Below are 22,642 nucleotides of genomic sequence, written 5' to 3' on the forward strand. Positions count from 1 at the left end.
TATTATTAGTGGTGGCGATCAGCGACTTATAGTGGGACTGCGGGACTGTGACGGGCATTCGGATACTGGGGGAAACTGACTTGGTGTCACTGACATCCCCAGTGACACCAATACAGTGATCAGTGCTAAAAAAAAGCACTGACACTGTACTAATGGCACTGGGCAGGAAAGGGTTACATGAGGGGCGATCAAAGGGTTAACTGTGTGCTGTTTTATATTGGGCTGTGTCCGTGTGCTTCACTGTAAGCACAATGCTTTGCATGGCTGTGCTGTGCATAGCCATCCAAAGCAGTGTGCACGAGCTGACAGGGAGAACTGTATTGTTTACAAACAGTTCACCTCCCCGTCAGAGATGCTCAGCAATCACTGGGTGCCGGTGAGTAATCACTGGCTGGGACCCGGTGATTGACAGCCGCGTCGTGAATGGCGGTGCGGGTAGGGCGTGCATGCCCCCTGCCCGGAAATGCAAAATCACGTATATATATATGTGATTTTGTGCACCCGTGCCACCCTGTAGCAGTATATATGAAATAGAGCGGTCGGGAAGCGGTTAAGGACATAGGGATATCAGAAGCGTGATATAAGTGTATACATTAATCCACAAAAGGCTGTTCCTGCTTGAAATCTAGATGATGTATCACAACTTCAATAATGGCCCATTAGATCACCCAAAGTCCATGTAAACTGCTATATGTCACACCAAATATGTTCCACCATTGTAACATCATCATTGGTGGCTTAGCCATCCATGGGTGCATTCCCACAGGAGCAGTGGGGAATTGCATTCCTGTTCAAATTGCATGCTATTCTTTGCGGTTTAATTTGCATCCATACATCTTCTTTTCCTTTCATGGTACTGAAAGTGTTTGGTATGCAGCCTATAATCAAATACAAATCACTTTTTTTTACTACTTCAATCAGTAAGTTTAAAAAAATGTGTTACTGTAGATAAAAATTATAAAATGTTTGCCATAATTTGTCCCTTTTACAATTACACTAAAACTATTGATTTTTTTTTTGTAAATCTTGCACTCTTTTTAATGCACCTAAAATAACGAACAAAAATAATAACCAAAAAAGTTTCAATATTGTTGGTTTAATTAGAAAAAGAATATTAAAGTATACGTGAGCCCTCACCTTATGAAACAACCCATTCAGTTTAAAATATGAAAGGAAAGGCAAAACGTTTGTGTTTAGATTTAATAAACATTATAAATACCTTTTCTGACCCTTTTTTCTTGTTCAATCTTTTGATTGTTTGCAAGTGAAGGAGGTTACAATTATGCACATGATGAAAAACTAAGCATGAAAAGGAACAAAACATCACAAGTGACATGAATACAGTAGCTCTCCAGCAAAGAGGTCAAATATAAGGAACAACTGTATACCATGACTTCAATGTAATATAAATATGCATCATTCATAACAATAACTATAAGTGGGCTACCACAGCTGGGGTGGGGATGAAATCTTCCCCTTTTTTTTTTTAAAAGATATTACATACCCTCTGTTCTCAACTGCATAATGATTAAAGAGCTGGGGGAGGAGGAACACCAGAACACTGATCTTCCTGGTCTGTAACCTAAACCTATTAAAGTGGAGCTCCAAAAAAGGGGAATCTCCGCTTGTCTGCCTTCTCCCCCCTCCACATTTGGTACTTTTTGGGGGGATGGGGAAAGGGATTACCTGGTTTTGACAGGTACCCGCTTCCACTTCCAGCTCAGTTCTCCGCGGCGAACAGAGCCGAAAGTTCGGACTCTCTCCTTCCCCCCACAGTCTTCTGGGACACTTCACAGGTCCCAGAAAACTGCAGGACCAACTTCAAGGTGCAGTGCTACTCGCACATGTACGAGTAGCTTTTTTTCAGTGGGAATGTGGGGGAACGCACTGAATGTATGTAATGGCAAGGGGTTCTGGGGTGTGCTGGAAGATCTAGTGATGCTGGCTCCTGGGGGATCTATTGTCACTGGAGGGGATCTATTTTTGCATGGTGGTCTTGTTGCTGGGGAGGTCTATTGTTGCTGGTGGGGGATCTATTGTTGCTGGAAGTGATCTACTGTTGAGGGAGGGGTTCACTGCTGCTGGCTGCTGCAGAGTCTATTGATGCTAGCTACTGGGAGGTCTGTTGCTGCTGCTGGGGGCCTGTTGTTGCTGGGGTGTTTTTTTTTTTTCGCTTGGGGGTCTATTGCTGCTGGCTGCAGGGTATCTATTTGACTGAGTTTCTTGTTATCATTAACAAATTCCATACAAATTACTTAGCACCACAAAATGACACGTGACTGTGTATTCTTTATAAGGAGCGATACTGGGAGGAGGGTAGGGGTGGATCCAAGGGACTGTGCTCAGAGGTGGGTAGGGGGGAAGATACCAGAAGTTATTTAGAAGGGGGGGGGGGGGTTCCTGCACCTATTCTCTAAGAGAAAAAGCCCTAAAAATAGTCAATGTTGGATGGGAGAATGATGTTCCATTTTAGGTGTCTTATGGCACAGGTTTGTTCTTTTTGAGGAATAAATTGCAAGACTTGTTGCCAGCTCTGCCTAGATGTCTATTACTAACTTCTAAATCCTACCCATTCTTATAATATACACACTATAGGGACTATGATTTTATAATGCAAGATAAAACGGGGAGGACACCTGATAACACAGGACCTGGCAACAGGACATAGGACAGCTCTACATTTCTTCTATTTTCTGCACTTACTGAGCAAATTTACAATGTCACTAAAGGCAAAACTTTTGTTTGTTTTTTTTCATTTTGGACAGAGTAAGGGAGGGTTATAACCTGTGTCAGTTTTTTTGCCTGATTTTCCTTCACTTCCTGTCCCACAGACAAAACAGGAAGTGAGAGGAAGTCCCTTCAAAGTGAGGGAATCCTGGGCTGTCACCAGAACTAGTGTCCCCATTGGATGATTTTCCCTCTATTCCTGTTCTGATGATGTCCCAAAATGTGGGCTTTTCCGTCACTTCCAATATTATAAACCGATGTATAATGTGAGCAGCAGTTGAGAATATTTTAAATCTTTTTTAAAAGATTTTAGTCATGCAAATCAATCAAAATCTTGACCGTTTTAGAAACTATGGAATTTATGTAGTATGGTACCTTAAAAAGTCCTGTCATTAGCCCAATATGGGTGTTTTTGGTTTTGTAGTACAATTGTGGGGATGTGGGTACCATCTGTATAAAAGTATTTATATTCTAAGATAGGTTTTCTCTTTGCATAACCGTTTACGATCGCCCGCCTGCATTGTACTGCAGAATGCAAAGCGCTCTATGGGTACGTCGCTGCCTACTTCTGAGTTCTGGGCGTGCCCCCCCCCTCAACGACACCCTCTATGATTGTACACAGCAGAAGTCTGTTAGCAACTCCCAGCCTATGATTCATGGCCAGGAGCTGCTGATCGCCTGTGTCACAGCCCAGAGCTCTGTGTTGACATTCAACACAGAGCTCTGTACACAGGGAGCAATCTGTCAGTTTCTCATCCCTACAAAGCAGGAATGAGAAACTTATAGATCTCTTAGTACACACTTAGCACACTTTACAAATAGTTAGACACACATTTAACCCCTTCTTCGCCCTAGATGTTAACCCCTTCCCAGCCAATGTCATTAGTACAGTGACAGTGTATAGTATTATCACTGATCAATGTCACTGGCGATGTCAGTTAATGTCAGATTTCCGGCCACACTCCCACAGCCCCATTATAAATCGCTGATCGCCACCATTAGTAGTAAACAATAATTCCAGTGTATCAGGGGCAGACTGACCATTTGGAAACTCGGGCGCTGCCCGGGGGCCCGGGTCAGTAGGGGGCCCCATGAGATGCCCCTGGTACCTTTTTCATATGCTTTTTTGAGTTTGGACAAGGACACAGGGGCCCCATGATCCCCTATTGCACGGGGGCCCCATGAGTTGTCAGTCTGCCCCTGCAGTGTATATATACACCATAGCTTGTAGGCGCTATAACCTTCACACAAACCAATCAATATACATTTATTGGTATCATTTTTTTCATCAAACACATGTAGCAGAATACATTTTGGTCAAAATTTATGAATAAATTTGATTATTGGATATGTTTTATAACAGAAAGTAAAAAATATTGTTTTCTCAAAATATTTGGCTTTTTTCCATTATATTTCAAAAAATAAAAAAAACCCAGTGGTGATCAAATATCACCAAAAGTGCAATTTGTGTGGAAAAAAAATAATGTAAATTTGGGTACAGCGTTGCATGACCGCACAATTATCATCAGTTAAGGTAGCACAGTACAATATAGCAAAAAAATGGCCTGGTCATGAAGGGGGGAAAATCTTCCAGAGCTGAAGTGGATAATATACTGTGTGGGCACTAAAGTGAAAAAGACAGCAAGTCCAAACCTCTACTAAGGGCGGAAGTGATCTACCTCTACGCGAACAAATGAGGCCAGAAAAGGGGAGGAAGTCCGCATCTGCAATAAGGGCGGAAGTGTTCTGCTCATCATGGCGATAGTGTGGGCGGAAAAGGAGCGGAAAGCCGGGCTGCCAGTAAGGGCGGAAGAGTTCTGAGAGGGCTTTTGCGTGCCGGAAGTGACCACAGAGTGTCAACATGCAAGATGGCAGCTCATCACAGGCAGAACACCGCCGGGCGGAGGAAAGTTCAGGTAGGACAGATGGCGGGAGATGATCTGGGGGAGTGTGCGGCGGATGTGGTCGGTGCTGGGGGTGGTGGAGGGCGCTCCCCCTCACACACATACAGCTGCCCTGGTCCTGGGGGAGCCCTGTGTGCTGCACCCTATGAAATGACCCCGCGTGCACGGAGGGCTCCCAGCCTGACCCTGGCAGCTGATGGGGATGTTTGGAGGGGAGTTCCACATTCTGATCAGAACAACCCCTCCCCCCTCTTCTGAGACTCTTCCACCCGGATGATGTCACGATTGTCCTCCAGGCTCCGATCCTTCCCCGGGACGGTCATTGTACAGAGACAGGGACGGCTGCTCTGTAAGCAGTGATGAGATGTGAGCTGAAGGCAATGATAAAACCTATAGGGATATAAAGCAGTTGTTGTTGTATTTGTCCAGCCAGTCCTGAAATTTACACAGCTCTACTACGCCAGAGACCTGATTACCCCTCCCCAAGCCTGTGATTGGACAGTGAAAGGAGAAGCAGTACACTGATGAGCTCTTCTGTCACTCTGTTCTCTCCTCCTATCAGCATACTCCTTGTGCTGCAAGACACCTGATTGGCTCCTCCTTCTGCTTCTTCCTTCCCCCAGTCTAGTTTTAAAAATGTTACATTTTGTATTGTCAGATTGGTTACAGCACTGTATTAATGTGTTTTTTTTTTTTTTTATATCTGTCCGGAGTTTGGCTTTAGGGCGGTTTTCCCTGGAAGTGAAGTCCGTCTCCCAGCAGGCTCTGCCCCCTCTGTGGTGCCATTGTTATGGCGCATGGCCTGATTTATCCATGGACTTTGCCCAGCCTCTAGGTCCTGGCGGAGCCCCAGGGTACATGTGCATACGATGGTGGCTCTCCATATACGTGCAAAGACCATTTTCGGACTTCCTTGGTTGCTGTGTGTGTGCCGCAGGGCTTTCTCAGTATCTGAGTCATGCAGCACGTGTGCAGGAGGCGGGGAGACATTCTCACCTAGGCTCAAATTCCAGAAGTGCTGCTCTGTAGCACCAATAAAGCTTACTTAAAGCAAATTGTGGGAATCTGAAAATAACAAATACTTATATTCACCTCCCTGCTGCAGCATTAATGTGAAGCCGCAGCTGTCCCACACCAGCCCTACATCCAAGAACTGAGCAATCGCATGACTGCTGATCTCAGTTCTCGGTCTTTCTGGAGCAGAAAGCCCTGTCCCTCCAGCAATTAGTGGAGAGGGGGCAGGAGTGGCCACATGCTGAGACAGCTGCTAGTCAGGCATCCGGGTGGATCTCGACATTATTGTCTGGGTACATCCAGGGGCTGGAATGGCTCTGTTGTTCTTGATGACAGCAGAATTTATCCCACTGTCAGCTGATTCTGGGTCACAGGAGAGCAAAAGTAAGTGCACTCCTGTGATCCACAAGAGACATATTACAGTGCTTGTATGTGTGTATACACATGTATAATATGTGTAATCCATTTGTGACAGAAGGAGGGGGGAGGAGGAGGCAGGGCAACCCAACATGCCCTAAAGCAGGGGTGTCAAACTGGTGGCCCTCCAGCTGTTGTGAAACTACAAGTCCCATCATGCCTCTGCCTTTGGGAGTCATGCTTGTAACAGTCAATCTTGCAATGCCTCATGGGACTTGTAGTTTGGCGACAGCTGGAGGGCCGCCAGTTTGACACCTGTGCCCTAAAGGGTGAAGATCTACCGTAACTTGTTGCAGTATTTTTTTTTTGGTTAATGTGAATTTATTGACACATGATACTTCTCAGGGGCCTTTTGAATTCAATGAACACCTTAAAAACTGCAGTGACACGTGAGGATGAGGACCCCTCATGGTACAGCATACACTTAATACATAAACACGTGTCTACACATAAGAACACACAGTAATCCACATGCATAGGTGGAAAGGGGCCTGGCTCAACTTTGGGAATTTATTATATTTTTTGGAATCTGTCCCATCAATCTCTGAAGAGGAGCCCCTCTAAAGTTTTACACTCTTTCAGTAATAATTTATTGTTCGTGTGTGAGATATAACGTATCAAGTAGTGAGGAATTTCAGCTGAAAGAGGAGATGCTGCAGCTGTCTGCCCACCAACTAGCAGGAAAATGTAAATCATTAATGGGACTCATAGTCAGAAGTACGGTATTCTGAATATTTGTGTTTTTTTAATATCACAGGAAAATATGAAACGTATAGAAACAATAAGCCAGAATGTTTTGTTTGTTTTTTTTTTTTTTTTTTTTTTTTTTTATTATTTTGTCTAGAGTAGAGGAGGGTTATAACTCCTGTCCGTTTCGTATTTTTCCTTCTGTGTCTCATTAGGGAGATTTCTCTTCTCTTCATTTCCATTTTTCAACAGGAAGTGAGAGGATGCCTTTCCAATGTGGGAGAAATCTCCATTCCCATTCACATTGGAAGATTTCGCCTTTATACCTCATCTGGTGCCAACATCCAAATTTTTAATGTACCCTCACTTTCATTGCTGGTGACATTAGTGATCAGGACTAATAGGGTGAATCTCTCTAATAAGGACACTGTAATAAAATCCTGACAAGTGTTCTAATTCCTGTGTTTCAGTAACTGTGATCATTCACTTTCATGGCATGCCACCAATGTACCTGTTGTGGGAAACTGTTAAAGGGGTAGTAAAGTCAAACTTTAAACCTGTAGCTACAGGTAAGCTTTCATTCAGGCAGGGGTCGCCAAACTTTCTAAGCAATGGGTCAGTTTACTGTCCTTCAGACTTTAGGGGGGGGGGCAAGACTGTAGACTGTGGGAGTAGAAAATGCCCCGGTATCAGTGCCCCATCATTGGATTGAAAGGGAGGAATACTGCCCCATTGCTGATACCAGTGAGATGTGTAATGCCCCAATGATGGTGTCAGTAAGGGGAATTGAGCACCATCATTGATGACGGTTGGTGGACTAGTGCCCCAAGGGCCAGATAAACTCATGCAAAGGGCCACATCCGGCCCCCAGGCTGCAGTTTGGAGATCACTGTGTTAAGGTATACCTGTAGGTACAATGAATGTGGTCCAAACACACACCATTTAGGGGATGCAGTGCATACTAGCACATTATGGCATTAACCTGCAGGGGGTCCATATATTGATTTTTTTTTTTTTACTATCGCTTTAAATTTATGGGTTTAGTTCCACTTTAATTTTAACAAAAAAATGTTAGTTACCAGATTGAAACCTGCCTTAAAAACTCGAATGTGAATGGAGATGCAGCCAACATAGCGAGAGGATATCATAGAAGCTTTCAGTGACCCTGTGAGGGGCTGTGTGTAGCATGGTCATAGTAGATTGCAGAGAGCTGGGATGATGGAAACCTTCGGATTTAGTTGCAGCTCTTTTGGATAGTATTAGTGACTGATTTTAATGTGCCTAGAATTGTTGTAGAGGCTCAGGGCTCATTCACACAGGCTTGTCTATCAGTATACCTACGCAAAGAGGTTGTGCCATCCTTATGGGATGCAGATGTGTTCGTGCAGACACCTTGCTGAAATCAGTGAAAGGTCATCGACTGCAAAACCTTTTAGGATCGCCACGTGCATCTGTGTGGGTCCGGTGAATTAATGAGAACACTGTGAGACCCACACGGATGTACACTTTGAGATGTGCTTGCTCTTCTGTGCATATCCGTACAACCAGCATTGAACCCTTACCTATGAAATATTTATATTGCCTCTCTCATTATGTCTTATTTTGAGTATGAATGTTTTGTTTGAATTATTATAGTGAATGACTGTCTGTGGCCAGGCCTTGTGCAAGCAAAATAACATCAGAGGATATAAACATTGCTGAGCCCCATACTGCACAGGCAGTGAGAGCTTGGATTGTTCTGAATCTGAGCTCTGAACTTTTTTGGGTGAATGAGATCAAGAGACCAAATATCCTTCTTTTCTTTTTTTTTTTTTCCATTTCAAAAGTGTTCTCACCCTTTTAGATCTGAATGGTCAACAGTTGAGTACTTATGTCACACAAATGTAGAACTGAACTTTGAAAGACACTGGTCATTTATTCCATAAATCTGTACCAGTATATAAGTCATCAGTACTGGTTATGTTTAAGTATGTATAGCTGCTAGGATGAAATTATATAATTTTGTGTTTTTGGAGCCTTGCAATTATTTGTTATATTTAAAGGGCTTCTTTATATGCTAAAGTCTAAACGCACCACTATTAGACATGCTAATCTCTGTGACCTCTAATGTTATTTACTATAGGATTACGTGATCATTATTATACATTCATTGTGGTTTATTATTTTGTAGGTTTCCTATGTCATTAGAGATGAAGTCGAGAAGTACAATCGCAATGGAGTGAATGCTTTGCAGCTTGATCCTGCACTGAACAGGCTTTTTACAGCTGGACGAGACTCAATCATCAGAATATGGAGTGTGAATCAGCACAAAGTAAACATGGGATCCTGAATACCAAAAAAAATGCTTCCTTACCTCTGTACTCTTGTGTAATCTGTCTTCAAATGGCGTTCTTTGATGGATGCATAGGTGTTTAAGTAGAGGTGGGAAACCTCGACGCTCCAGATGTGGTGAAACTACAGATCCCATAAGGGTACGACTCGCACAAATACATCAGAGGCATGATGGGATTTGTAGTTTCACCACAGCTGCAGTGTTGAGGTTGCCTACCCCTATGTTAGCATTTCTTTACACTTAAAGAGGTTAATTTTTTTTTCCCTAAAATAATAAGAATGTTATACTTACCTGCTGTGTGCAATGGTATGGTATCCGTGCAATGGTATTGTACAGAGCAGCCTGGGAACCTCCCCATCTGGCATCCCTCGCTGGTGTTCCTGGCTCCTCCTCTTCTGCTTGTTCCACCATAGGAAGCTACTTGCTGTGGTGGCACACTCGTGTGCTGGGTTCTGAGACGGACTGTATTGTCCATTACACACACACAGTGCGGCTCTGCGCCCCACTCTCTTCTCACTGGGTTGGACTGACAGCGACTCTCAGCCAACCCTGTGAGAGAGTGGAAAGAGGGGAGAGAAGACTGGCAGACAAGCACTAGATTCATTCAGGACTTGAGTAAGTATTTGAGGTGGCGGGGGGAGAAATGAGCACTGAAATGTTTTTGATTTGAATGCATTAAGGTGAATAAAAACCTTAAGGCTTTAGACCACTTTAATGTGAGTGCAGTCAGATGATTTAGAAATGTTTTTGCGGGTTTGTACACATTACTTGTAGCACAGGAGCAGATTTGTGCATTTTTGGCCCCAATGTCTTTTAAATGGGAGTCCCTAAAAAAAGTACGTAAGCGCTGCAGTTATCAGGCATTTTTCAGGCACTATTATTAAAGTCTATGGGGCCAAAATCATGCAATTCTTCCCCAAAGAAGCTCCTATACTTTTTTTGAGCCTTATGCAATGGGTGACGAGCACCACAATGCTCGAGTGTGAACAGGCCAATTGAGAATAATGGAATTCTGCATCTTGAGTGAATCGTGCGATAAAGCACTCAGGTATGAAGATGGGGCTTAATTTGTATGATATCACCTTTTAATATATATATAAAAACAAAACCTATTTTTATTGCAATAATTACTTTGTTTTTGTGTATATATAAGAACATTTGAAAACGGTCATTTTATGGTTCTGTATTCTCACACCTGTTTTACAACAATTGACCTTCAGCAATGATAGGATCGGGGAACAGCATTTTTTTTGTAGTTCAATATTTATTTATGACAAGAAATGTCTTAATCCAAGGAACAATAGTATGCGGTAATGCTGACTTTGACCCTAATTATTCGGGTGAAATATATCAATGTAAAAAATATCAAGTGTTTGACTTATTGTGCTGCATATATAACTTGGAAACAGTACAGATTGGGGCATGTTTTCTATCTTGCCCAATCAGGTGTTGACATAGAAGGCAGCCACTGCATGAAGGTAGGAGTTTCCTATAGATTTGATTGTAGACAGCCGGTATCATCTCAGGCCTTTGGTACTCCAAGAGTTATTCAGTTTGTGAATTCAGATTGGACCAATCTGCATGCAGCTATCCATGGGATTTGTGATTCACTGAAAAGGATACGATTTTCCTAATCTACTTTGATTCACAGATAATTTTGCTCATCTCTGCCACTAAGATTTGCTTCAAAGTATCACATCATTGTCTTTGGATCTTTGGGTTGGTTTTTCACATTTTCAATGGAAAATCATTTTGGCTTGTTTTATAATGTAAGTAGTTATAGATGTGCCCTTTTCACTAATCTTATTTCACTTTTGTTTAATATAGCAAGACCCCTACATAGCATCTATGGAACATCATACAGACTGGGTGAATGACATTGTACTATGCTGTAATGGCAAAACATGTAAGTATGTTATGGTAATTCTCTTACATTTATGAGTTCTGTACTCTGTGATCATGCCTTAACTGTTGGTTATTTTAAAATGTATTTAAATCTGTTTGCCTGCTGGAATGGTAGTAACATTGCTTGATTATTTCTCAAATCGCTACAATAAGTCTCATGTTTAAATGAGTTTAGCTTTTAAAGTGGAACTTAAGCTCAAAAAAATTAAAATTGGCAGACAGGCAGGAATTTTAATGCAGAAGAGACATGCTTTGTCTCTTCTGCATTAAAGTTACTTACCTGCATGTCTGCCCCGGTACAGTGAGCCGCGCATGCGCAGCTCACTGTACAAACTCAACAATGCTGAAACCAACAGAACTCCCGCACATGTGTGGGAGTGACATCCTCCCCGCCCAGCCAGTGACATTTAGATAAGCCTGTGAAATACTGGGAGACTATACTGAAAGGAGAAAGAACAGAGGGCGCACTGGCCTAGTGCATTACCTTTAAAAAAATGTTTAATAACAGATAAAAATAGATATTGTACTCAGAAACGACAGTAAAGTCAAAGGCACATCATGAAAGAACAGCTTGTACAAAACCATGCTGCGTAGCTGTCCGCTAAGGGAGTTTAGACATCCAATAGGCTAACAAGTTTCGAGGACTTGCCTCTTCCTCTGTGGCTCTGAGGAAGAGGCAAGTCCTCTTAACGCATTAGCCTATTGGATGTCTACACTCTCCTTAGCGGACAGTTACACAGCACGGTTTTGTACAAGCTGTTCTTTCATGATGTGCCTTTGACTTTACTGTCGTTTGTGAGTACAATACCTATTTTTATCTCTTATTAAACATGTTTTAAGGTAATACATTAGGCCAGTGCACCCTCTGTTTGTACTTTCTCCATTCAGTACATTTGGATTTCCTCGGTCTTTTGAGGGCAGCTAGGTGTGCATATTCCAGGACATTCATGATGTGGTCCTAGCCTACACTGAGTCCATCACCAAGCACAGGAGCATTTGTGTTTATTGGGAGAATATAGTTTGGTCAGATGAGACCAAAATTGAACTCTTTGGATGCGAGTTTGAAGGTCAAATGGCAGTACACATCACTCCAAAAACAGCATACCAACATTGAAGTTCGGAGGTGGGAACATCATGGTGTGGGGCTGTTTTTCAACATGCTACACTGGCAAATTTCTTCATATGATTGAAGGAAGGATGAATGAAAAAATGTACCAAGACATTCTTGATAAAAAAAATCTGCTGCCATCTACCAGGATGATAAAGATGAAATGAGGGTGGACATTTCAGCAAGACAATGATCCCAAACACAAAGCCACAGAAACATTCAATTGGTTTCAAAGAAAGAAAATAAATCTGCTAGAATGGCCCAGCCAATCACCTGATTTGAATCCAATAGAAAATCTATGGAAATAACTAAAGATCAGAGTTCATAGAAGAAGCCCACGGAACCTTCAAGATTTGAAGACTGTCTGGAAGAATGGGCCAAAATCACACCTGAGCAATGCATGCGACCAGTTTCTCCATAGAGGAGGTGTCTTGAAGCTGTCATTACCAACAAAGGATTTTGTACAAAGTATTAAGTAAATTTCAGTTAGCGTGTTCAATACTTTTTCCCTGTGTCATTCCATTTTATTACACATAACCTAATTTCTGAACTTATTTGTTTTTGGTTTCTTTGTACATATGGATTGCATGAGTTGTTACCGACCAGTGGTGAAATTTCATGTCAAGGGCACCTTTTTAGAATTTTTTTTACTGAGAAAAGTGGTGGGTGTTCAATACTTATTTTACCCACTGTATTTAGTGATACAATGTAGATATAACTATTTTTGTTTTGGTACATATTACAAATTTTGTCATACTTGCTGCTGAATGTTCTTACAAAGAAATATTTGCAATGTCATTAATGGTTCTGATTGATTGCTCAACAGTAATATCAGCGTCATCGGATACCACAGTTAAGGTATGGAATGCACACAAGGGATTCTGCATGTCAACACTGAGAACACACAAGGTAAGGAATCCTTACTTCAAGACAACAGTATGATTATAAACAGACTTACAGATACACTCCAGTTAAACTCCAAAATATTTCCTATATCTGTTGTTGTTTTTTTTTTTTTTTTCTCTGTTTTTGTTATATTTCATCATAATATCACTTTAAATTGAGTTTGACCTGGCCAAAAATGTCTACCACAGTGCTTGTGTTAGACTTCTAATCAATCCCTATGCCTGTGGAGCACCATGAATCCTAGACCTAGAATGTACAGAGATCCTTGACTTTTGCCAAGTCAGGATTAAACCCCACCATGTGTTAGTGCTAACCATTATTTATTTCTCAGGTCATCTGCTATGCTGGGTTTTGTCTTTTGACAGTCTAATGGCATGAGCGTAGCTTGGTGTCAGGAGTGCAAGGTTTAATCTCAACATAGGTCTCTAAAAGCACAGAGCGGTAAAGACTAACAAAAAAAAAAAAAAATTCAGACACCACAAATTGCTTTTACTTCAATTACGTTGTTACCTGAGAAAGTGTTAAAGAAGAATTCCCAGTAAAAATGTTTTCCCATACAATGGGGTTGTGCTTGCACTGCATGAGCTAACTGCTTGTTTTTGTCTAGGGGTGAGGGCAGCAGAGATGTACTTGCCTAATCTGCTGATCCTCAGACTCCAGACCAGTCCCTGCAGCTCCTGCCGTGAGCAAAACCCCACTGCATGAGAGAATTTTTTTTTTTTTCTTTTTCCCAAAGTTTTGCTTTAAGGCATATGGGGTTCACTTTTAAATATATTTGCTCCAGTTTTATTAATGCTCTTAGGCTGAATGATAGGACAGCATCTAAACATTAACCCGTTATGTTTGTATTGAACTAAAATATTTCTTGCATTCATTATTTTACATTGTGTTATCTTCCCCAGGACTATGTGAAAGCCTTAGCTTATGCAAAAGACAAAGAATTAGTGGCCTCTGCAGGATTGGACAGACAGATATTCCTCTGGGATGTAAATACTCTTACTGCACTGACTGCATCCAACAATACTGTCACTAGTGAGTACTGCTTACATTATAAACACTGCCTCTTGCTGCTTGATCTCAGGCTCTCGAAAGCACAGTAGGCTAAGACTACTGACTAATACTGGCCATATACTTGTAGATTTCTCTTTTTCAATTCAATGGAGTGAATGAGTGAACCAACTCGATTCCCCCATCCATACTAAATCGTGTGGATGGAAGAATCGATTGTGCTTCATTTATAATGCTGTTCTTACACAATTATATCCGTGATTTTTTTTTTTTTATTTTTTTTTTTTGTCAAGTTCTGTTTTCAGATTAGAAGGTTTTTTTTTACCTTGCTGCATTCTATACCTTCTGTATGCAGCCCCCCCCAAATACATATCTGAGCCCTTTTTCGATTAAATCATGAAGCTGTCCTGCTCCTCATTGGCTCCTGCACCTGTCAATCAGGACCAGTGACAAGGAGCAGGGGCAAGGCTGAGCCCTGTTCTGTGTGTCTTATGGACACACAGAGCAGGGCTTGGGAGCGAGCATGTGCATGCATATGTTCCCCCCCCCCCCCCCCCCCGAGCAAACTTCTTGCTATAGGGGCACTGGCTGGAAGGGGTGGAGACTAGAGCGCTAACGAGGGACCTCAATAGAGGAGTATCGGGGCTGCTCTGTAGGGAAGGACGTACCTTGCCAGTCGGGCTCACCATCCGCTCTCAGAGGTCTGGGGCGGTGCTCCTACTCAGATCACAGCTCCTTGTACAGCTGCTCCACCATCCACTCAAACTTTATCCAATCAGGCAGGCCTTTTGCTACATAGTTTCTGGTAGATCTTAAGGAGACTCTACAATCAGTTCACCCTGAATGGTCATCTTTGGAAATGGTGCACTATATGAGAGCAAAGTGGACACCTTGGGGGAGATTTACTAAAACTGGTGCACACAGAATCTGGTGCAGCTGTGTATAGTAACCAATCCGTTTCCAGGTTTTATTGTCAAGCTTAACTGAACAAGCTGAAGTTAGAAGCTGATTGGTTACAATGTACATTGGCACCAGATTCTGAGTGCTTTGATTTCTAGTAAATCTCCCTCATTTTAAACCTGTTTCAGAGCAAGCTATTTTCACCTTGTCAAGTCATAAAACTTGCTGTAGTTAATGAATACCATTTAGGTAAATAATTAACTGATTTTCTGCTCTTGTTGGTTTCATACCATTTTTACTAATTTTCTAGACAAGGTTTAAAAAAGCAGAGTAGCTTGCGGTGTAGCAGAAGACAAGACTTGATTTAATTAAATCAGACCATTCATATTGATGTGTTCTCATATTGGAATTAAAATACTGCCTCCGCCAACTTGCCAGTGGCTGGTCTGCCACATTTTCACATTAGGCATGACTGATTAAAAGAGAATTCCTGGTTACGATAAAGAAAATGGAGATTATTATACAGGACTTGTATAGCGCCAACAGTTTGCTCAGCGCTTTACATTAGATCTTTAGTGCAGAGTCTCTTCCTGGTAATTGCAGAAATTAAATAAGTTTTTTTAGTGTGTGCAATATTCATTACATACAGTGGCTATAACAAGTCTACACACCCCTGTTAAAATGTCAGGTTTCTGTGATGTAAAAAAAATGAGACAAAGATAATTAATTTCAGAACTTTTTCCACCTTTTAATGTATATAAACTGTACAATTCAGTTGAACAACAAACTGAAATCTTTTAGGTGGAGGGAAGTAAAAATAAAAAAGTAAAATAATATGGTTGCATAAGTGTGCACACCCTTAAACTAATACTTTGTTGAATCACCTTTTGATTTGATTCCAGCACTCAGTCTTTTTGGATATGAGTCTATCCGCATGGCACATCTTGACTTGGCAATATTTGCCCACTCTTCTTTGCAAAAAAACTCCAAATCTGTCAGAATGCGAGGGTATCCCCTGTGCACAGCCCTCTTCAGATCACCCCACCGATTTTCGATCGGATTCAGGTCTGGGCTCTGACTGGGCTATTCCAAAACTTTCATCTTCTTCTGGTGAAGCCATTCCTTTGTTGATTTTGGATGTATGCTTTGGGTCGTTGTCATGCTGAACGATGAAGTTCCTCTTCGTGTTCAGCTTTCTAGCAGAAGGATGAAAGTTTTGTGCCAATATTGACTGGTATTTGGAACTGTTCATAATTCCCTCTACCTTGACTGAGGCCCCAGTTCCAGCTAAAGAAAAACAGCCCTAAAGCATGATACTGCCACCACCATGCTTCACTGTGGGTATTGTGTTCTTTAGGTGACGTGCAGTGTTGTATTTGCGCCAAACATATCTTTTGGAATCATAGCCAGAAAGGTAAACCTTGGTGTCATCAGACCATAACACATTTTCCCACATGCTTTTGGGAAACCTCAGATGTATTTTCGCAAAATTTAGCCAGGCTTGGATGTTTTTCTTATAATAATAAGAAAAGGCTTCTGTCTTGCCACTCTACCCCATAGCCCAGATATATGAATACGGGAGATTGTTGTCACATGTACCACACAGCTAGTACTTGCCAGATATTCCTGCAGCTCCTTTAACCACTTCAAGTCTGGACACTTTCACCCCCTTCCTGTCCAGGCCAATTTTCAGCTTTCAGCACTATCATACTTTGAATGACAATTGCGCGGTCATGCAACACTGTACCCATATGAATTTTTAGCATGTTTTTTGAGACGGATAAAACTTTATTTTGGTGGTATTTATTCACCACAGGGATTTTAATTTTTTTGCTATACAATTGGAAAAGTCCAAACATTTTGAAAAAAAAAGTGTTTTTCTTATAAAATTTTGCAAATAAATAATCTTTCTTCATAAATCTTGGCCAAAATGTATTCAGCTATCTTTTTAGTAAAAAAAAAAAAAAAAAAAAAAAAAGGCAAATTAGTTTATAACAAAAAATGTATAATTTTTTACATTTTTATTTTCTTTTTTTATATTATTATTTTTAACATACTGTCACCCTAGCAGTTTTTGTTTTTTTTTTTACACTGATTGCTTTTACACCCATATAGGCTGTAAAAGCAATCATTTCTCCTTCTCTCTGGCTGCATTCTTGCAGCCACTGAGAAATACTGTGAGAGCTGCCAGGGAGTGCGTACAGGCAGGGAATGCGGGAGGACGTTTATAAACGGTCACCCGCTCCTGCACTGCTCCTTTTTGGCCATTTATATACGTGGGCCGTATGGGAAGTGGTTAATGTTGCTGTAGGCCTCTTGGCAGCCTCCCAGACCAGACGTCTTCTTGTCTTTTCATCAATTTTGGAAGGATGTGCAGTTCTTGGTAATCTCACTTTTGCTCCATATTTTGTATACTTGATAATGACTGTCTGCACTGTGTTCCATGGTATATCTAATGCATTGGAAATTCTTTTGCATCCTTCTCCTGACTGATACCTTTTAACAGTGAGATCCCTTTGATGCTTTGGAAGCTCTGTGCAGACCATGGCTTTTGCTGTAGAATGCGACTAAGAAAATGTCAGGAAAGACCTACTAAAACAGCTGAAGTTTTTATATGGGGTTAATCAGAGGCACTATAAATGATGGCAGGTGTGTACCGACTCCTATTTAATATGATTTTGAATATGATTGCTTAATTCTGAACACAGCTACATCCCCAGTTATAAGAGGGTGTGCACACTTATGCAGCCACATTAGTTTAGTTTTTCAGTTGAGTTGTACAGTTTATAGGTTGAATTAAAAGTAGAAAAAGTATTAACAGGGGTGTGTAGACTTTTTATATCCACTGTAAGTTGGAGGAAAGGTCTCTGTGGTGGCAGTGCTGGTAGATCAATCCAGGTCAGATCTGATAGTTGTTTCTCATATCTTGTTCATCCGTGGCCAGCTTACATAGTGAATATAGAATAAAAAACCATGCACAGAAAATGTGTAGGCTATCATTGCTGACCTTCCTTATAAATGCTAGTTACTCTTCTTTCATGGCTTCAGGATTTTCTAAGTTAATAACTAAGCAGGTATGCAGATTAAAAGCTGTTTAGTATTAGTTATCTGCATGGTTGTTCTGGGTCTGTGTCTCAAAGTTTTGAAGTGTGATACAGCAAGGCAACTAGTGTTTTCAGGAGGCCAGTAGTGGCATACCCAGACTGGACCAACTCTCATTTGTCTGAGCTATAGATAAAGGGGCCAGTATGTTCCTTTTTTAACTTCTTGCCAACCGCACATAGCCGAATGATGGCTACACTTCGCCCGGCTAGTTCTGGGAGGGCGTCATATGACATCCTCCCAGAATGCGCTCTCCTGCGCGCCCCCGGCGATCTCTGTGATCGCTGTGTCCTACGGACACAGCTCATCACGTGATGTGGTAAAAGGCCAATCACAGCGGCCTTTTACAACATGATCAGCCTTGTCCAATGACACGCTGATCACTGGGAAATGCAATTGCCGGTTCTCGGCTGCACTTTCCTCACTCTGTCAGAGCGCGAGGAAAGTACTGCCGAGAACTGGCAGTTGTCAGAGCAGGGATTGGCACTGATCATCAGGGCACTGATGATCGGTGCCCAGCAGTGCCACCCAGCAGTGCCACCCACCTGTGCCCACCAGTGCCACCCACCAGTGCCCATCAATGCAGTGCTGCCAGTCAGTGCCACCAGTCAGTGCCCAGCAGTTGCGCCAGTCAATGCCTAGCAGAGCCGCCAGTCAGTGCCCAGCAGTGATGCCAGTCAGTGCCACCTATCAGTGCTGTCTACCAATACCCATCAACCGTGCCACCTATCAGTGCCGTCTATCCGTGACACCTCATTAGTGCTGCCTATCAGTGCTGCCTCATCAATGCACATCAGTGAAGGAGAAAATTTACCTGTTTGAAAAGTTTTATAATAGAAACAAAGATAAATTTTTTTTTTTTTTCAAATGTTTTGCAATTTTTGTTTATAGCGCAAAAAGTAAAGTGCCCAGCGGTGATTAACTACCACCAAAAGAAAGCTCTATTTGTGAGAAAAAAATGATAAAAATGTCATATATGTACAATCTTGCATGACTGCGCAATTGTCAATCAAAGTGCGACAGTGCTGAAAGCTGAAAATTGGCCTGGTAAAGAAGGGGGTATAAGTGCCCGGTAGGCAGGTGGTTAAGCTAGAAGAGTACCTCAGACAAAGAACCTACAAAAGACCATTATGGCAGAAAATACTGTCTTCTGATAACTGTATGTGGTAATATAAAGTGATAATTTTCAGTATGTGGATCCTTTTTTCTGTTTTATCTGTATTTAAAGTGACCCTGTCATTCACTTAAAAAATCCAAATGGAGCTTCCCTATGGTGGATAAGGGACTATACTTGCCTCTCAGGCAGCCCATATCTTCTACCTCCCCTTCTTCCCACCTGTGTAGACTTTCGCAGACTCATTTAACACTTAAAAAATGTTGGATTCCCCGCTGTGTACTGTGGTTTCATCCTCCAACCTCTGTCACTGCTCTGTCCTGTAGTGATGTTGACGTTGGCACATCTGTCAGCAGTTGCACTTCTGAAGTGTAGTTTCAAAAGCAAGAGATGCCAGATAGATGAGTATATGTGATCATGTGTTCTTCTATCTCAGGGCAGCTCCAATTCAATTTCTTTATGCATATGAATAAGTGTTCATGCCAGCAAACCATTAGAGTTAATGTAATAATTGTATACAGCTTTGGTAGTGTTGTAGTTTTCCCATCCCCTGTCACTTTTATTTTTGGTAGACATCTTGATCTGGATGCAGACCATAACATAAATTAAAATAATTCGATTTAAGATAAAACAAATACTGACTACTATCATATAACAACCAGAATACACTATTTTCAGCAGTGGTCCTTTTAAGGATCCAGGTAATAATTGCTTTTCATTGTCATCTGTAGAAAAGACTTAACAAGTTAGATACAACAGATTTTTAGGAGCATTGTCTGTTCTTGGATTTGTCTTAACCTAATACAGTAATACTTATAGTAACATGTTGGTGACATTCATGGAAAGTTTTCCCATTGCTAGTTTTCATCTTCATTTCATTGTTTCATTTTGTGTTTTTCAGCTTCTTCCCTGAGTGGAAACAAAGACTCTATATACAGTCTGGCCATGAATCAGATGGGCACAGTCATTGTATCTGGCTCCACAGAAAAGGTAAATTGAAATTCTAATTTTTTTGTATTCATTTCTTGAACTGGAGCTAGCTGTATAAAGTAAATGTCTATACTCTATCTTTGCTTATGGCGCCCCCACTTTCTGTTATCTTATGAATTGACAGGTTTTTTTCTTCCTCATGTTTAGTACAGCTCTGAAATTTTTGCTTATGACACACCTGAATGTTTGTTTCTATACCATAGAATTTATATTGCAATGATAAGCACAGTCAGTGATTCATATTTATTTCTTATATTTATATAGTTGTGACGTATTGTGCTGCTTTTTACTTTGTCTGGGCAAGCAGTTACAGTAATTGGTGTTCTCCAAAGGTGCTCACAATTAATTAATGACATTTCACACTTTTATGCAGTTTGAATGGATGGCTGTTAACCTACCAGTGTGTTTTATGGGTAATGGGGAAAAGCACACAGAATATACACATTTCAAACAGATTTTGTCCATAGTGGGATTCAAAGCAAGAACTTAGAGTTGCAAGTGTGTAACTGAAGTATGGTTTACACTGGCACACCCGTTTAGGAAATCTAAACACAGAACAAGTTATCTTGGAAGGTTAAACAACTTTTATACCTTCCAGATCGCTTTTTTTCCTGTGTTTTTAGATGTTCCTGCTTTAAAATGTTGGAAGTGTTTTACACACATTTAGCAATGTTTAGAGTGTCTAATTGGATCCTGGATGCACTGAGTTCTATTTTTGCTAAATGCAGATAAATTGAACGCAACTAAACACAGGTAAATGCTCAGTGAGAATGATGTCTTTTAAAAAAAATAATTGCATGCAATTTATATGCATTTAGAAATGTCCTCCAAATGCATAAAAACACAGGTTTGACACTGCAAATGGCCTCAATGGGAATGAAGCTTTGGTCTCCCTACTCCAAGCAGACCTCCCTGCATTATACTTGCCTCAGTGCTGATGTTCCATCTCTGTCATGTGCTAGCCTTTAGGACATCATTTAACAGTCAAAAAGAAGGAAAGTTTCAGTACCCAGCTGGATTAAGCTATGTAGTGTGGGTGGTAATCACCAAGGCGGACAGTGACAGCAATGCTTTTGAGGGCAGGTGCCAGATGTTTGGCACAGTGTGCCCACTAAACCCAAGCCAATGGCAGGAAAAACACAATATTCAGGTTGATTTGACTTCTAGGTGGAAGTCAAATCTGTTAATATGGACACTTTAGAGGCATTAATGGTTCTGGGATAATTTTTTATTTGGTTAAATTCAGAACTAAATATGAAATATGCATGTGCATTTTTTTTATATTTATCTAAGACATGAAAGTGCGTGTGTAATCCTATTTTGTGTACAGTGTGTGTGTATGTGTTTAATCTCACACACTATATACAGTTGTGGTCAAAATAATAGCAGTCAGACATCACTACCCTGATCAATCACTGTTTTTGGTAGAAATGATATTTCTACATGGCAAATAATTTACTAGGAGGTGTAGTAGAGTAATAGAAATCCAACAAACCCAACAGTCATGACATGCATGCTGCTGATTCTGTGTAATTGAATCACTAATTGAAAGGGGCATGTTCAAAATAATAGCAGTGTGAAGTTCTATTAGTGAGGTCATTCATTCTTTGAAAAACAGGTGGCAATTATTGCCCTTATTTAAGGAAGGAAGGCAGCAAATGTTGTACATGCTGGTTACAGTGCATTTCTCTCTGAAATTCTGAGGAAAATGGGTTGTTCCAGACATTGTTCAGAAGAACAGCGTACCTTGATTAAAAAGTTGATTGGAGAGAGGAAAACATATAAAGAAGTGCAGAAAATGATAGGCTGCTCAGCTAAAATGATCGCAAATGCTTTAAAATGGCAACCAAAACCTGAAAGACGTGGAAGAAAGCGAAAAACTACCATTCGAATGGATAGAAGAATATCCAAAATCGGAAGGACTCAGCCAACAATCAGCTCCAGGAAGATCAAAGAAGGTCTAAAGTTACCTGTGAGTACTGTTACAATTAGAAGACGCCTATGTGAAACCAAGCTATCTGCAAGAAGCCCCCGCAAAGTCCCACTGTTGAAAAAAAGGCATGTGCTGAAGAGGTTACAATTTGCCAAAGAGCACATTGACTGGCCTAAAGAGAAATGGCGCAACATTTTGTGGACTGATGAAAGTAAGATTGTTCTTTTTGGGTCTAGTGGGCAGAGACAGTTTGTCAGACGACCCCCAAACACTGAATTCAAGCCACAGTACACTGTGAAGACAGTGAAGCATGGTTGTGCAAGCATCATGATATGGGGATGTTTCTCATACTACGGTGTTGGGCCTATTTATCGCATACCAGGGATCATGGATCAGTTTGAATACATCAGAATACTTGAAGAGGTCATGCTGCCTTATGCTGAAGAGGAAATGCCCTTGAAATGGGTGTTCCAACAAGACAACGACCCCAAACACACCAGTAAATGTGCAACATCTTGGTTCCAGACCAACAAGATTGACGTTATGGAGTGGCCAGCCCAATCCCCGGATCTTAATCCAATAGAAAACTTGTGAG

The 22,642-nt window shown here is 41.2% G+C and overlaps 1 protein-coding gene across 1 annotated transcript in view; it reads left to right on the top strand.

The window, feature by feature from the left end:
* Window positions 1–4,570: 4,570 nt before the first annotated feature.
* The window catches only part of WDR48 (WD repeat domain 48), a 57,650-nt gene continuing 39,578 nt past the window's right edge, over window positions 4,571–22,642 (top strand). Inside the window, exons 1-6 of the mRNA XM_089673133.1 lie at window positions 4,571–4,643; window positions 8,920–9,060; window positions 10,909–10,987; window positions 12,921–13,003; window positions 13,903–14,032; window positions 20,026–20,114. Of these exons, the coding sequence (XP_089529259.1) occupies window positions 4,596–4,643; window positions 8,920–9,060; window positions 10,909–10,987; window positions 12,921–13,003; window positions 13,903–14,032; window positions 20,026–20,114 (570 nt within the window). The 5' untranslated portion in view covers window positions 4,571–4,595. The remainder of the gene's footprint in view (window positions 4,644–8,919; window positions 9,061–10,908; window positions 10,988–12,920; window positions 13,004–13,902; window positions 14,033–20,025; window positions 20,115–22,642) is intronic.

Source organism: Staurois parvus, unplaced genomic scaffold (assembly GCF_062004578.1).
Source record: "Staurois parvus isolate SC_StPar_1 unplaced genomic scaffold, SC_StPar_1.0 ptg000136l, whole genome shotgun sequence".
NCBI lineage: Eukaryota > Metazoa > Chordata > Amphibia > Anura > Ranidae > Staurois > Staurois parvus.